The 13,979-nt window shown below is 38.0% G+C and overlaps 1 protein-coding gene across 5 annotated transcripts in view; it reads left to right on the top strand.

Moving 5' to 3' along the window:
• The window catches only part of LOC107692341 (ecotropic viral integration site 5 protein homolog), a 60,679-nt gene that overhangs the window by 8,445 nt on the left and 38,255 nt on the right, over window positions 1-13,979 (top strand). For all 5 annotated transcript variants that reach the window (XM_016491323.1, XM_016491322.1, XM_016491320.1 and 2 more), the window contains exon 2: window positions 13,149-13,375. In XM_016491323.1, coding sequence (XP_016346809.1) covers window positions 13,149-13,375 — 227 coding nt within the window. The remainder of the gene's footprint in view (window positions 1-13,148; window positions 13,376-13,979) is intronic.

Raw genomic sequence — 13,979 nt, 5'->3', positions numbered from 1 at the left:
GACACTTCTCCGGGAAAGTCAGACCTCGCGTTCACGGGACAGCACTGGTGAAATCTTCCAACTGAACCATAGCTAAGGTTTATATAAAAAAAGTCGCTAGGTTTGTTAGTATGTATATTCTATGGGGAAAAAAACGCTAAAAGGATCTGAAAGTTGCTAAATCTAGTGCTAAAGTCGCGCTCGTGTGTGTGAGACGTGGGAGCTGATGGCAGGGGGCGGTGGATATTTGTGGCGGTCAATGTGGATATTGTGGATGAGTTCTTCTGTGTCATCACGTTCTATTAGTTCTACAGCTTCAGTTTCGTAACTTTCACGCTTAGTAACACATACAGCTGTTCCCTCACCACAGTGCAACAGTTAAAAAGGGACCCTTTTCAAACAGTGTCGCGTTCCGAACGTTGTTTAAGCGACATACACCGGTATTGCGGTATTTAAAAAATTCATATCATAACAAAAATAAACACCGGTATTCGGTATGAACCGGTATACCGCCCAGCACTACTTGAGATTATAACCAAAGTCTTGAGACCAAATTACTTGCCTCTACTTGCCTTTGGAACACTTCTTGTCTGGTAGAGGAGCCGTTGCTTTGCTTGCTTTGATGTTATTTTTTCCCTATAACCCTGAAGCATCGGATATTGGGATTGTTCATTGTTCTTATTCACACGGTTGGTGCACTGCTCCATCTCACTTCATACAATTTGTCACATTGAATAGAGCAAGACCTAAATAGTGCATTTCTGCAGGGGATCTACTTCTAAATGGCATCCATGTGGCTTGGCCTAAACTTGTTCTTCTCTTTGTTTCTTTCTCTGTCCTTCCTTTCTCACACATGTGCCTCAGACAAACATCTTGATTCCATTTGACCTGAACAAATGGAACTTGTGTTTGCTTTGCAGGCGGGCATTATTGCAGTTCCTTTTTTTAAGAGTATCTTGCATCTCAGACTGCGTGACGACTGATTTCTAAACGACTGAGTCAGGCAGTAGTGCACAGACATAAGCAAACCTGCAAATTCCCTACCAGGAAAGTGCTGATTGGTGAAAGCGAGAAGAAAGATAGAATGTAGCAAAAATAAATCTGCTTAGCATAGGGTTTTTTTTTTTGTAGGTCTTTTGGAAATATTTCTGTCTGTCTCGGTTGGTCTAAAAGTGACTCTGCTATGTCATGTCTTATGTTGGCAAAGACCTTTTCATTGTTCAGTATTCAGATGTATTGTTGCCGCTCTGTCATTGTCATCCCTTTTGACAAACAGTGTGGAAAACTAGAACTGCAGTCTTGATTTATGCATGCTGTTGAAGATCACTAGATAAGACGCCACCTGCGAGACGGGCCTCCTGCTGCAGGCCTATACAGAGGACATCATTAAACTTGAAGGCTTAAAACATTCCATTACAATAAGTCCCTAAAGTGTGGTTGTAAATCAGTGCTTTAGTGTTACATAATATGGGAGCAGACCATCTGGGCCATGTGAGAAGTCATCAACTATAGCCTAGTGTTCTTCTGCTGTTTATGCAAGTGCATTTTGACGGAATATTCTGGGATAAATGGAACTTAATCAGTCTCACAGAAAATTTCGGCGAAGGAAGTCAAAAGCAGAAATGTGACTTGCTTGAATTGTTCAGTAGAAATGTTTGTTACTTCATTTGTCAAGTTATGTAATTTTTCCTTTTGAGGTGGGGTGAATGTTTTTGATTAATTAATGTTAAATAATGCATAAATAAATAATTTGTTTTAATTTGTTGAACTTCTGATTATGTGTTACAGATACGCGTTAAATATCGCATGCGATTTATCGTGCAGCCCTAGTTACAGACATAAGACCTAATTCACACCAATGTTAATATTCAGTGTGATAACATTTTCATTTGAATCAACCGCTGTGCCTCTTAAGACTGACACAACAGTCAGTCTGTTTTCCATCGCACTGCAAATATTGCTGGCTAACCAACCAATAAATAAGTTTCACATTTTTGGTCACATGTCCAGAGTTGCTTCTGTACAATAACTGTTGCACAGATGTAATACACTACGCATCAATTTCTCTTCCTTTTGTGCTTTGCAGTTTTTAACACGAAGCGCTTGCAATGTGCGCAATAATAAATTGTTTTATTTAGACTATAAGTCTATGCTAAATCACAAATGACCTCAAATGCCATACACGCCGTTTGATCCTTTAGATTGGCAGGTTTGAGCGCAGGAAAATACGGTACAGAATACAGAAACCAAATACTACATCGCCAATCTGGAATCATTTCCATTCATATCACCCATCCGCATTTGTACAAGTGTCTTCAAGTTCATGTGAACGCAAACGCTCGGCTGGTCAGGTTTGTATTTACTGCATTCGATGTTTGAAAAAAACAAAACATAAATTACCATTCTGAAACATCCTGTTGTAAGCACGTTTGAGGAGGTGGTTGGTTGTCTCCTGTCGTCGCCGATTCGGGGTCTGAGTTCGGCTCAAACATGTAAGGCCGGACAACATTTCCCTCAGCAGTGACCATCATTACCGGTGTTTCTATTGACCTTACTTGTGAGCATCACCAATCCACAGCAGGCTACAGCATACATGGCCCTAGTTACCTGTGGTTGGCCTGGCCATGCGTCACTCAGAAAACAAAAGGCCAATCAGAAGAGAGGCTCATAAATATTAATTAGACAGGCCAAAATCGATGTTCTTTGCAGAGCTCCTGAGAGAGGTGCTGTAAAAAAATATTGAGATGGTTTTTGGTACTTATACCGCAAATATATATTCTTAAGGACATCAAGACTTAAAATAAAACTCTAGAAAGTTGTAAAATATGTGACCTTTAGGGTCCCTATCATACACCCGGCACAAGGCGCGACGCAAGTGTTTTTGCTAGTTTCAGCCCAACGCAGTTCTCATTTTCCCGTCCTGCGCCACGTTGTTTAAATAGCAAATACTTTTGCACCCATTTGTGCGCCCATGGGCGTGCTGGTCTAAAAGGGACGCGCAGCAGCACACAAACATTTTTAAAAATGAAAAATTACGAACCCGCCATGGCGCGAGCACAAATGGCTTTTAAAGGGGATGGGAGATGAGACACTGATTGGTTTATTGCACGTTACGCCCAAAAAACGCCCATTACTCATTAAGAGAATAGGGACAACCTGTTTAGACCCAAAAGTGGATTCGGACACGCCCTGAGTGCACCTGCGCCGTGCGCTTTAGACCATGCGCTTAGATCGTTAAAATAGGGCCCTAGATATTTTGCATGACATGACAATAACTGTTTATTATCAATCATAATGCAAAGAACATCCATATCACATCCCCTCACATATTGAGTCCTTGTGTCCAGTGTCGTCCTCCAGTCTTTTCTCCGGTTCTCTCTCTGTTCTTCCAGTGTTTGTAACCGCGTCCTCTGGTTGCCATTGAAGCAGCTGTAAAGGAGATTGGTGTCGTGAAATAATTGTCAATCTTTGCGCATGCGCAATAGCATGGAGCAAACTGGAAAAAACATGTTTTTAAATGTAATTAGAGCTTAAGCAACAAAAGTAATGGTCACTCCAGATTTTGATGCTGATTTGTAATATTTTATTTAATTGCGAGTTCCGTGAATAGTTTTTGAGATTTCAGGATTCCCCCATTCATTTAGATAGGACTTGGTCTTGGATGAGCTGCCCGGAGGCGTTGCAAATATGGCCGCAGACTGAACAGACTTTCCTTGAAAGGGACTTTGGCTAAACCTCTAATGGGTTTCCAGTGAAATTGTAACATAAACCAAGCCTACTGATTGAATCTGCCTGTTGTGAAATGCCTAAACATCTCCCTCGTCTTGCAGCGAAATGATTTTCCTTGTAGTGAACAGGTGTTGAAAATGATAAAGAGCTGTTTTCCAAAATAACCCCATGCCGCGTTTGTTGGTTGTTGTCTTAAAGCTCTCTCTATATTGATGTGTGTTGTTAGGGCAGCAGGTTGGCTCTCCTGTGGACTGTTTGGACAGCTGAAGCAGAATCCATAACAAACAGTGGAGGACACAGAGCTTTAGCTAGAGACATGACCGCCTCCTGCTCGCTTGCTTTAAAAAATGAACAGTGAGTCAGACACACAGCTTTCAATTCGCTCACAGAGAGGCAGCTTGGACTTGCACTGTGATGTTTTTCTATTTCTTTAAAGGAATGGTTCACCCAAAAATCTAAACTATATTATTATTTATTCACCTTTATGTCATCAAATCTATATGCTAGGGATGCACCGAAATGAAAATTATTGGCCGAAGCCGAAACCGAACAAAATTAAACACTGGGCCGAAGGCTGAATACCGAATACCGAACACGGTTTATCGAGTTTTTTCCCCCATGTATTTTGCCAATTTGTTTTTCACCATTGCATAAATTAAAAAGCCAAAATGTGCAAAAAATCAATTACAAAACAATTAAAAAATATTTAACACAACATTTTTAACATTCTAGCAGACACTATACCAACAACGCACAATGTAACTTAGAATTAATAAGTAAGTAAAATAATAATTTTTGGCCATCAAACCCCCTTCTTGAATCAGGCATGTATTTTTTTTTTTTTACTGTACAATTAAAAGCAGCCTTGCTGAGAAGAGACTTCTTTTAAAACATTAGAAAATATTACAGATCCTAATTTGAACACTATGTGTGAATGTTATAATAAATGTATTAAAACAGAGCTGTTGTAATGATTATTATCATTATTATTGTCTTGCTTTTTATTTTATTTTACAGAACAACAGTAAAATTACAATACTAACATTTATGAATGTTGATGAGTTCTTGCTTTTTCTCAACTTTTATTTTGGCGGAAACGCGCAGGAAGACATCAATGCTTATAACAGATTTATAAATGAGTCTCATTATGAATACGTCGTATACGTATAGCATTGTCACATGCCTTGTAAAAATTCATAAAAATGTGACTGATCAACTGACGACTGTATCAGCGCAGATTTTCCACGCGCTTTGCGTCTTTCTCCGACAGTTTAAATGCTTCCACACTGCTGACATTGTGCTGCATTATAAAGAGTGCGCGCTTCTCACTCTGTGCTGGTTGCTATTTGATCGTGTCATATCATTGTTCGGTACAATTTATTCGGCCTTTTCACTTATATTAGCTTTTTTTGCTATTTTCGGCCAAATAATTTCGGTTGCCGAACATTCGGTGCATCCCTACTATATGCTGTTATTCTTTTCCGTGAAGCGGAAAAGGACAATATTTGAAGAATCTTCACACAGCCTTTTTCCACAAGTCTCCAAAAAGGACTAAAAACACTGGAGAACCTCCATAAAATCATCCTTCTAATATTGTCAGGCTTCAAAAAGAGAAGCAACTCACAAATCTTTCCAAGATATGTAAATCGCCTTCTATAAATTATGTAAAACCTGGCATGACACTTTGAGGCATCAGTCTGATTGAATGTGAATGCAAATGCTTTGTCAGAGTGAAAGATTATCTGTGAATAACAATATAGTGTTTTTTTTCTAACACAAAGTTATTGTAAAACTTCAGATGACTGAATATAGTGCCAAAGTTCTGTCGACTTCTTTTATTTATTTATTTATTACATTTTTTTTTTTTTTCCATTTTTGGTGCTTGATGGATGTGGTTGTTTATGGCATGGTTTTGTATGGAAAAGAGCCGTGTAAAGATTCTTCAAGATATCATGAATAAATAATGACAGAAGTGATGATGATGATGACATAAGTTACAAGGACAAGTTACATAAAACATTAGTGAATGTTGCAGTGAAAACCATAACCGTAATTTTTAACTTGGATAAGTAATCATGACAGTCTAGACAGCATGGCTGACTCAAGTCTCTCCTCTTTCCTCTGTTCATTAGGATTTATCAGACATCTAGGTTTTTCAATATCAATACATTTTGCAATCAGAAATTTTTCTGTGGAGCTGGAGAGAATCATTTTGTGTAGTGTGCTACATTAGCGAGGTCAGCGCAGGGTCATAGCACCAAAAATGGTGGTCATCTCTAGCCGCTGTTTCCTGTTTTCCTGTGCACCACAGGATCTGTGCCAGCATGCATGTCTGCAGGTTTCTACCCAGCTGGTCATAATGACAGACTCTGTTATTGTTATGTGCTTTCTGTCTTTAATGAACACGCCCTTCTCTGGCTCTCAATCTGGATTTGTACCTCTTGTCATTTAATGGGTTGCTGGAAAACATTGTGCTGACTTCAGCATGTTCAAAAGCCCTTGTAGTCTGTTTTTTTTCCTTCTCCTGAACCTCCATCAGTGCGGATTGAGAGTGCATGCACATCGTTTTCTTGTTCTCCTTCCAGGATGAGCAGAGGTCTGGCTGTCAGGGGCAGACAAGATCACGTGTGAACACTGAACAGGACCTTTTCAAAAATACTGGTAAATCAGTTACATTTACCAGTAAGGAAAGTTGTAACATTACCAGTAAATTACCGGTATGATGCTGTGTATAAACACAGAATGAAGATTACCGGTATGAGCACATACGAAGTCAGAACACGCTGATGAATGAAGTCTGCTTTGGACCAATCGTAAAATTCTTATGGAAATGACCTGATTACTCTGAGCTGTTTACAGTAAGCTCTGCTGCTTTTTATTAGTTTTATTTTGCGGACATCTTTGACCGTTGCGCAACATCTTGCAGCTTTTTCAACGTGTCGTGCTCGAAACCCAGCCTTGTTTTCAATTCATCAGCGCTGCGGCTTTGTTGGATACTATTAATAAGAGCAAAAGCGCCCCCTTATGCCTGTCCCCCATACTTCAAAAATGTTGTCAAATTGGACAGATAGTGAAACTAAAGCGCTTCTCCTCATGCGAGTGAATGAAGACAACGGCGCAGGTTTTAAAGATCATTTCCGATGATGATTGACATCACAGAATTTACTGGTATTTTGGTGCTAATGTGTGAATGGTCTCTTACCGGTATAAAGACTGAACGCCATTGCTTGTGTGAACAGCATAGTTGTGTATTTAACGGTAAAGTCATTCTGTCCATTTTACAGTATTTTACCGGGATTGCTATGTGAAAGGGGCTATTGACAATGTCACTCTCAGCTGGAGATTAGATTAGGGTCACAACAGAAACTTGAGTCATAAATTAATGTGCCTTTGTCCAAGAAATATGTCCCACTGTTTCTCCAATGTGGAAAAAATAAAAATTAATCGCAGTATTTTTAAATATCTAATAGGGATGTCTATTTTGTGATATTGGTTGTAATAGAAGAGAGACTGAAAATTCCTTTATATTAACAGTACTTTTGGCCCTATATTTTTACAGGCTTTTCTTAGAGTGTAATAAATGTTCCCTAATTTCTAGCTCTAAAGTGAATTATGTATACAATTTTTATGTTCGCCCTCACTTTAAAAGGTCTTGCTTGCAATTAATGTTTTCTTTATCATCTAAAAGAAGTTGTTTCCTTCAACAGTATGTTGATTTAATATCTGACAACTGACATTTTCATTGTCACCATAGCACACAGATATTGCATATGTGTCCGTGTTGGCTTTTATGTACCTGTGTTTGTACTTCATTAATAGTTCCACTGTTAGAAGAGGGAGACCTGGTAAATTTAATTAAACATAATGAAAATGCATGAGGCCTGACCTTCATCTAATTTTTTTGTCTTGCTCAGCAAACATAGCCCAGCACCTCTGCATGAATCATTTAGAAGGTCAGAGCAGAGGAAGTGATATTGTTCTGTTTCCTAGCAGTTGCTCTTCTCCTCTCAGTGTATGAAAATACTCATTCCCCTGAGAGGCTAAGTCAGGCTTACCCAAATTATGTTTTCTTTATTTACAGTATTGACTAACCTCTGATGGTGCCAGCATGCTCAGATAGTCAGACATCATGTACCACAGCTGAGAGAATGATACAGTCTGTGGTGAGACAGTTTAGTTCCTTTACTTTCTTATATATGTATTGCATGATATATGAAAGACTCTGCTCATGGGTAGATCAGCAGGCAGGGGTCTGAAATCTGATGTTGGTTTATGAAGCCAGGCAGATTGTATTTGCATGTGTGTGCAGCTCCTAATGCACAGAAACAGCTGTGTGAAAGCGGTACAGCTGTTGGCATAATGAGGGACGCAGATCTCAGACAAACTGGCCAGTTCTGTTTGGTACACAATGTGAGGAGGAGGCATGTGGCTTATGAGATGTCAACTCGTCTATTGCTTGTGAATAGGTTAATTCTTACCCAACTAAAAATTGCAATTCATATAATTTATTATTGTCATTAATTTTTAGCATCTGAACATGCAAAACTTAGGTTTGCATGAAGGGGTAAACATTTTTCAACAGCTTTGGCTTTTTACTGGTCTTACCTGTGCTGCAAGCTTAAATAATATTTTACTAGAAAGTTTTGAGCCGACTGTATACACTGAAAAACTTTGTGTAGAAACAATTGTTGCTCTGAAATTGCTAGTAAATTCCACAGTTAATTACAAAGAACCATTAAAGTTAGGGTAGGCGATTTCGGAGAGGGTAGCAATAGCAAGCTATCTTTGAAAACATGAGATCCCACCCTCCCGGCAAATCACTCTCCAAAGCCACGCCTCCTCCCAAACACATGAACGCGCACAGGCAGACCAGATGCTAACCAGTGACATGATGAAAGACGGCATTGGTGGAGGGTTGAATGCAATGCTGTCAGATTACCTCATGTCTCATTCACCGGTGAGAAAACATTACAGTACAAAGCCCATTCATGCTGATGACGTATCATGTCTGCGCGAACAGAGTGTGCAGAGGTATGCAAATACATACGTTGACAGGCATGTAGGACAGCCTATCGTAGCCCTCGGACTGAGGAATATGATTGGACAAACATTTTATGATCTTACATCTTCCACAGATGGTAAAAATACAAATAAATACATTTAGACCACTTAACTTAGTGATTGCTATGGGGATGTGAAGAGATTTTCAACCAGCATAACAAAAAATGTTTTTGAACTAAATCACCTACCCTGCCATTAAAGGGATAGTTCACCCAAAAATTAAAATCCTTTACTCACCCTCAAGTTGTTTCAACCCTGTATAAGTTTATTTCTTCTGTTAAACACTAAAGAAGATATTTTGAAAAAAGCAAAAAATGAAAAAAAGTTGATGGTCCCCATTGACTTCCACAGTATTTTTTTACATACTATGGAAGTCAGTGGGGACCATCAACTGTTTGGTTACCCATATTCTTCAAAATATCTTTTATGTTCAGCAGAAAAATGAAAAATTATACAGGTTTGGTTATTACCTGAGAACAGAATTTTCATTTTTGGGTGAACTATCCCTTTAAGTAAAACATTGAATTAAATGTGAAACTTTTAAATAGAAAGAGTGAAATACTATTTTCTTGTAAAACATAGGCCTACTCCAATAATTTTTGTTTTATTTACAACTTTGAAAAATCTTTTATACAGTGTACACTATGAGCTTAATAAATTAAAAATAATAAAAATAAATACATTTAAAAATTACATAAAACAAATGTTGTATATTTCTTATTATATTGTAAAATTATGCATTTATATAATTATATAGGCTAATCAGTGTATATGCATTTCATTTTTTTTTCAGACCGACATGTCAGTCCTTGACTACTACTCCTTTTATAACTGCACTTTGTTATGGTGTTCCTGTTGATGTCCCACCTCTTTCTTTTATCACTCTTCTGACTTGTAACGCTATCTAAGAAAGGGTGTTTCCAACCATGACTACTTTGAGTCATTTCTAGGTATTTTGTTGGGAATGCTATAAAATGTTATTTATGTTGGTTTGTGAAACCACAGAAGCCATACATAGGTGTGTGATCATAATTTGTCAGAAATGGAGATCGCAAGAGGAAACGTAATCTGTCTTGTAGAGGATTCAGAGAAGTGCCACATGCAAATGAGAAACCTGCTTTGTTGTGCAGAGGTAGACTTCCCCTGGGTTCATCATTACAGCTCACTTATGTCGTGAAGCTCGGTACAGTGAACTCGGACGTCACAGGCGTTTTGCAGGAAAAGGATTTTTTTTCTCTGTCGGGTGAATTCCAAGGCATGAATTAGTGTTTACTACAGCTGTAAAAAGGGAAGGCAGAAGCTTATACTGCTGCTGTCTGCTTTACAGCTGCCTCAATGTCTTCTACATGAGCACTTTGACCCCAGGTGACACCTACACAACAGTGACTTTTGGAATTTGCAAAACTGCTGATGGTGTTTGAAGTCGGGATACTCTTGTGATTGAACTGGTATTTCTCCTGTGGATTTGTTTATGGAATTAGCGAGGACCTCAGTTAGGGTGACATCTTTCTTCAGGTAAGAGCAAAGAACACCTAGGAAATCCTAGATGGAGACGGGTTCTTGGCTTTCTAATGTTACAGTGTCCTGGCCTGCTGTTTCCAGTTGTCTTAAGGTTTTCCGTACTGTCAGTTGACATAAGTTTTATCCTTTTTAATGTCTTCACTTCAGTGTGATTCAGTTTGAGTGAGTCAGTGTTTGTACTACTGTCATTTCGGTGGAAAGCACACAACGACCTCAAACATTCCCTTAGTCCAAACCTTCTAGAGGTCGTCTTTGAAAATATAGAATGACAAGCGGCATCAGTTTCCAATCTATGGTGTACACGCCTAACTAATGACCTAGTAAACCATTTTGCTCGTGTAGCTGTAAGGAATGAGTGTTTTATATAACCCTTTACACAACAGTTTAAAGAGCCCATGAAATGGCTTCACGAATACAGTTTTCTTTCCTGTGTTAACCTAGCATATTTTTAATTGAAAGAGGAATGTGGTGCAGGACATAACTCAAATAATTATTTTTACATCTGTGATTTAAACTAAAGAATGTTGACCATGGATCATGGTTTGTTTCTTGATAATTTGTCATGTTTAGTTAGAGACAAGTAATAATTGGTTTTAGTGGTAGGGACATTTTCATGTATAGAGTACTTTATTGGACAAATAATTAGACATGCCCACAACAAGTGGAAAAAAAAGAAATATAGTAAATGTTATGTAAAATAGTAAAAGTTTTGGGAGTACACAAGCATATAGATTATCTCAAAGCTACAGACATGGACTAAAAGACAATAAAATCCAATTAATTTTTAAAGAGCCACTTCTGAAGAGGATGCCAACGTCTAATGTCATGAAACAGTCTTTTATTGTCTGATGATTACAAAGGGTGATTAAGGCGACTAACACTTAAATAGCATTGGTATCTAAATTTGTATCTTAAATAGCCTCAAATATTGCCACAAAATCAAAATATAGTGAATCTATATATGAAGTCAGTCATTGCTTCTTACCGACAGCATGTTCTTGCTAAATGTCAGTTTGGCATGTCTTGCAAGTCACACACCACTGTGCCTGGCAAAGAGCATCTGCATTTGGCTGGTGCTGGTTGTTAATTTCAAACCCTGCTGACCTATATGGGAAATAATGGAGAAGATAGCCATGTGAATATTTTGTAAAAAAAAAATTGTAATCTCGGCTTAGTTCACAAATTCTTAAAAGGATAGTTCACCCAAAAATTTAAATTGTCATAACTGATTCACCCTCATGTTGTTCCAAACCTGTATTACTGACTTTTATTCTGTGGACCATAAAAAAAGATATATATTTTTTTGTAACCAAAACTGATTAGTCATCAAAATTCTTCAATATATCCTCTTCTGTGTTCCATGGAAGAAAGATAAAATGTAAATTTTTGGGTGAACTGTCCCTTTATTAGTTTTAAAAGTAGTGCTTTTATGGGAGTTTTTAAAATCACAACCAAATAAATAAATAAATAAAAGGGAAAGTGAACAGTTGCACAGTACAGTCCAAACCAAGTATGAAAACCAGTGTGTTTGTATGTGGTATTGTGAACTTTGCCAGTTGCCACATTCATATATTGGACGGTACAAAGCTGTTACTGACCTGAATTTTTACATACACGAGAATGTCCATGTGAGATATTTATCAGTCTGTCAGGCTACCTCAGCATCCTTGCTAACAAAGCTGAAACTGTTCTTTAAGTTTAATTTCTTAAAGCATCTTATTGAAGAAATGGACTTGGTTTCACAGTTTTTTTTGTTTTTTTTTTGCATTGTTCAATCTCTACCAATTTATAACACCATTTATGTAGCTTTAGCTTACATAAAAATGTTTTTTCATTATTGCATTAGGTGTCAGAATCAATTAAAAATAAAAAAGATCTAGAAGAACACTGATTATTTCAAATATTTGTAAAGTTTTTAGGCTAAACCCTGAAACTATCATGTTGTTTGACAAATCATATATTATATTAGGGCTGTGCGATATGGACAAAAAAAAACCTATCGCGATTTCTTTGATCAATTTTGCGATTTCGATTTTAATCACGATTTTGACATACACAGTCATGCCTTACAGTCATTAATACATTCAGTGTGAATTTGAAACATATTTCCAAAAGAAAACCAATTAGAGATATAACTTTGTTTAACTACCACCACGAGTGCCATCTATTATTGCCTTGTTTATCTAAAAGTGCACTTTTCCTTGTTTTAAATCTAGCCAAAAAGCCATGTGTTGACTGTGAAACAGTAGACTTTAATTATATGCGTTTATGGTGTAATTACTAAATTTCCGTGTCAATCCATGTTAATTTTTACCACGAATAATGCGCTGTCACTTTCAGCGCGTGCAGCACAGCAGAAATAGACTCCGTGCGGAAACGATCACAGCATGACTGCTGTAGACGCACTGCTCCTGGAGCGCACTGCCGGACCGCAATCGTGTACAGTGGGAACGCTCTGATCCGTTAACATGGGCGCGGACAAAATACGCACCACAGACGGAGTGTGTGAACCTGGCGTTACGTTTGTATGCCTGCCCGGTCTGGTCTGTTCTCCTGCTCCATTTAGGCGCACTGCATTCTGATTGGTTCGGATAGCATACTGCGGGGAGGTCGGAGGGTGCGGAAAATCGTGCTATAAAGCGATTTAGAAATTGCGCAAGCTCAAATCGTGATTTAATGCCGATTTCGATTAATCGCACAGCCCTATATTATATATATAAAAAAATTAAATAAAAAAATAGGAAGCACTATTTATAACAAGACATTTATCATATCCTGTCTTCAGTTTACTAAAATCAATTCTTTAAGATGTTTAATTTATTTTTACTATTAAGCACTTTTCTTTCATTTTTCCAAAGGTGGCGACAGACAAGGTAGCAGGCAAGCTGAGTTCAACTCTTTCATGGGTGAAGAACTCAGTGTCGCTTACGGTGAGTCAGATGGCTAGTCAGGTGGCCACGCCCTCTTCGCTGCACACCACTGTAGCTTCATTCACTGCCTCGCTGTCCTCGCCCTCTTCAGCCTCCCCGACCCAGCTCAGCCCAGATGATGTGGAGCTGTTGGCCAAACTAGAGGAGCAGAACAGGTATGTGTGCTTCACTGAATGTCATCTGGAGGATTTGCTTCAAGTCTTCATCTTTCAGTGTTTGCAAAAGCACAACACTGAATCAGTTATCCCATTCCAAGAAGTATTTTGGGAGCACCATTTGGTCACATTGCAGTGCATATTGGGTGTTACACCATCTATGTTGCAGACGAGGGGCATATGCAAATAAAAAAAAAATTCTGTTAATTATCATGTTTTAAATGATCTTTTTTGTTTAATTATTACTCTCCTACTTCCTTTTACTGCTTAAATGATGAATCTTTGATTTGATTTAAGGTAATTTTAGATGAACGCAGTAACTTTCTTTATTGCATTTATAGGTTTAAGCATTCATTTATGCTGAAAAGTAGGAAGTTGTAAAAGTCTAAATGCTTTTTTTTTTTTTTTTTTTTAAAGGAAATGCTTTTGTTGTTTGTGGACTTATAATTGGCCTTCAGACTTGCAGACTTTTAAAGTTTGTCCATCTTTGTGTTGAGGAGCTCTAGTCTTGTCTAGGGCTGCAACTAACGATTATTTTGATAATCGAATAGTTGGCCGATTATTTTTCAGATTAATCAGATGAAAAGCCTCTTTTTTTTTTTTT

Source organism: Sinocyclocheilus anshuiensis, unplaced genomic scaffold (assembly GCF_001515605.1).
Source record: "Sinocyclocheilus anshuiensis isolate Anshui unplaced genomic scaffold, SAMN03320099.WGS_v1.1 scaffold70, whole genome shotgun sequence".
In the NCBI taxonomy this organism is placed as follows: Eukaryota; Metazoa; Chordata; class Actinopteri; order Cypriniformes; family Cyprinidae; genus Sinocyclocheilus; species Sinocyclocheilus anshuiensis.
This window is presented reverse-complemented; position numbering and strand designations above follow the sequence as displayed.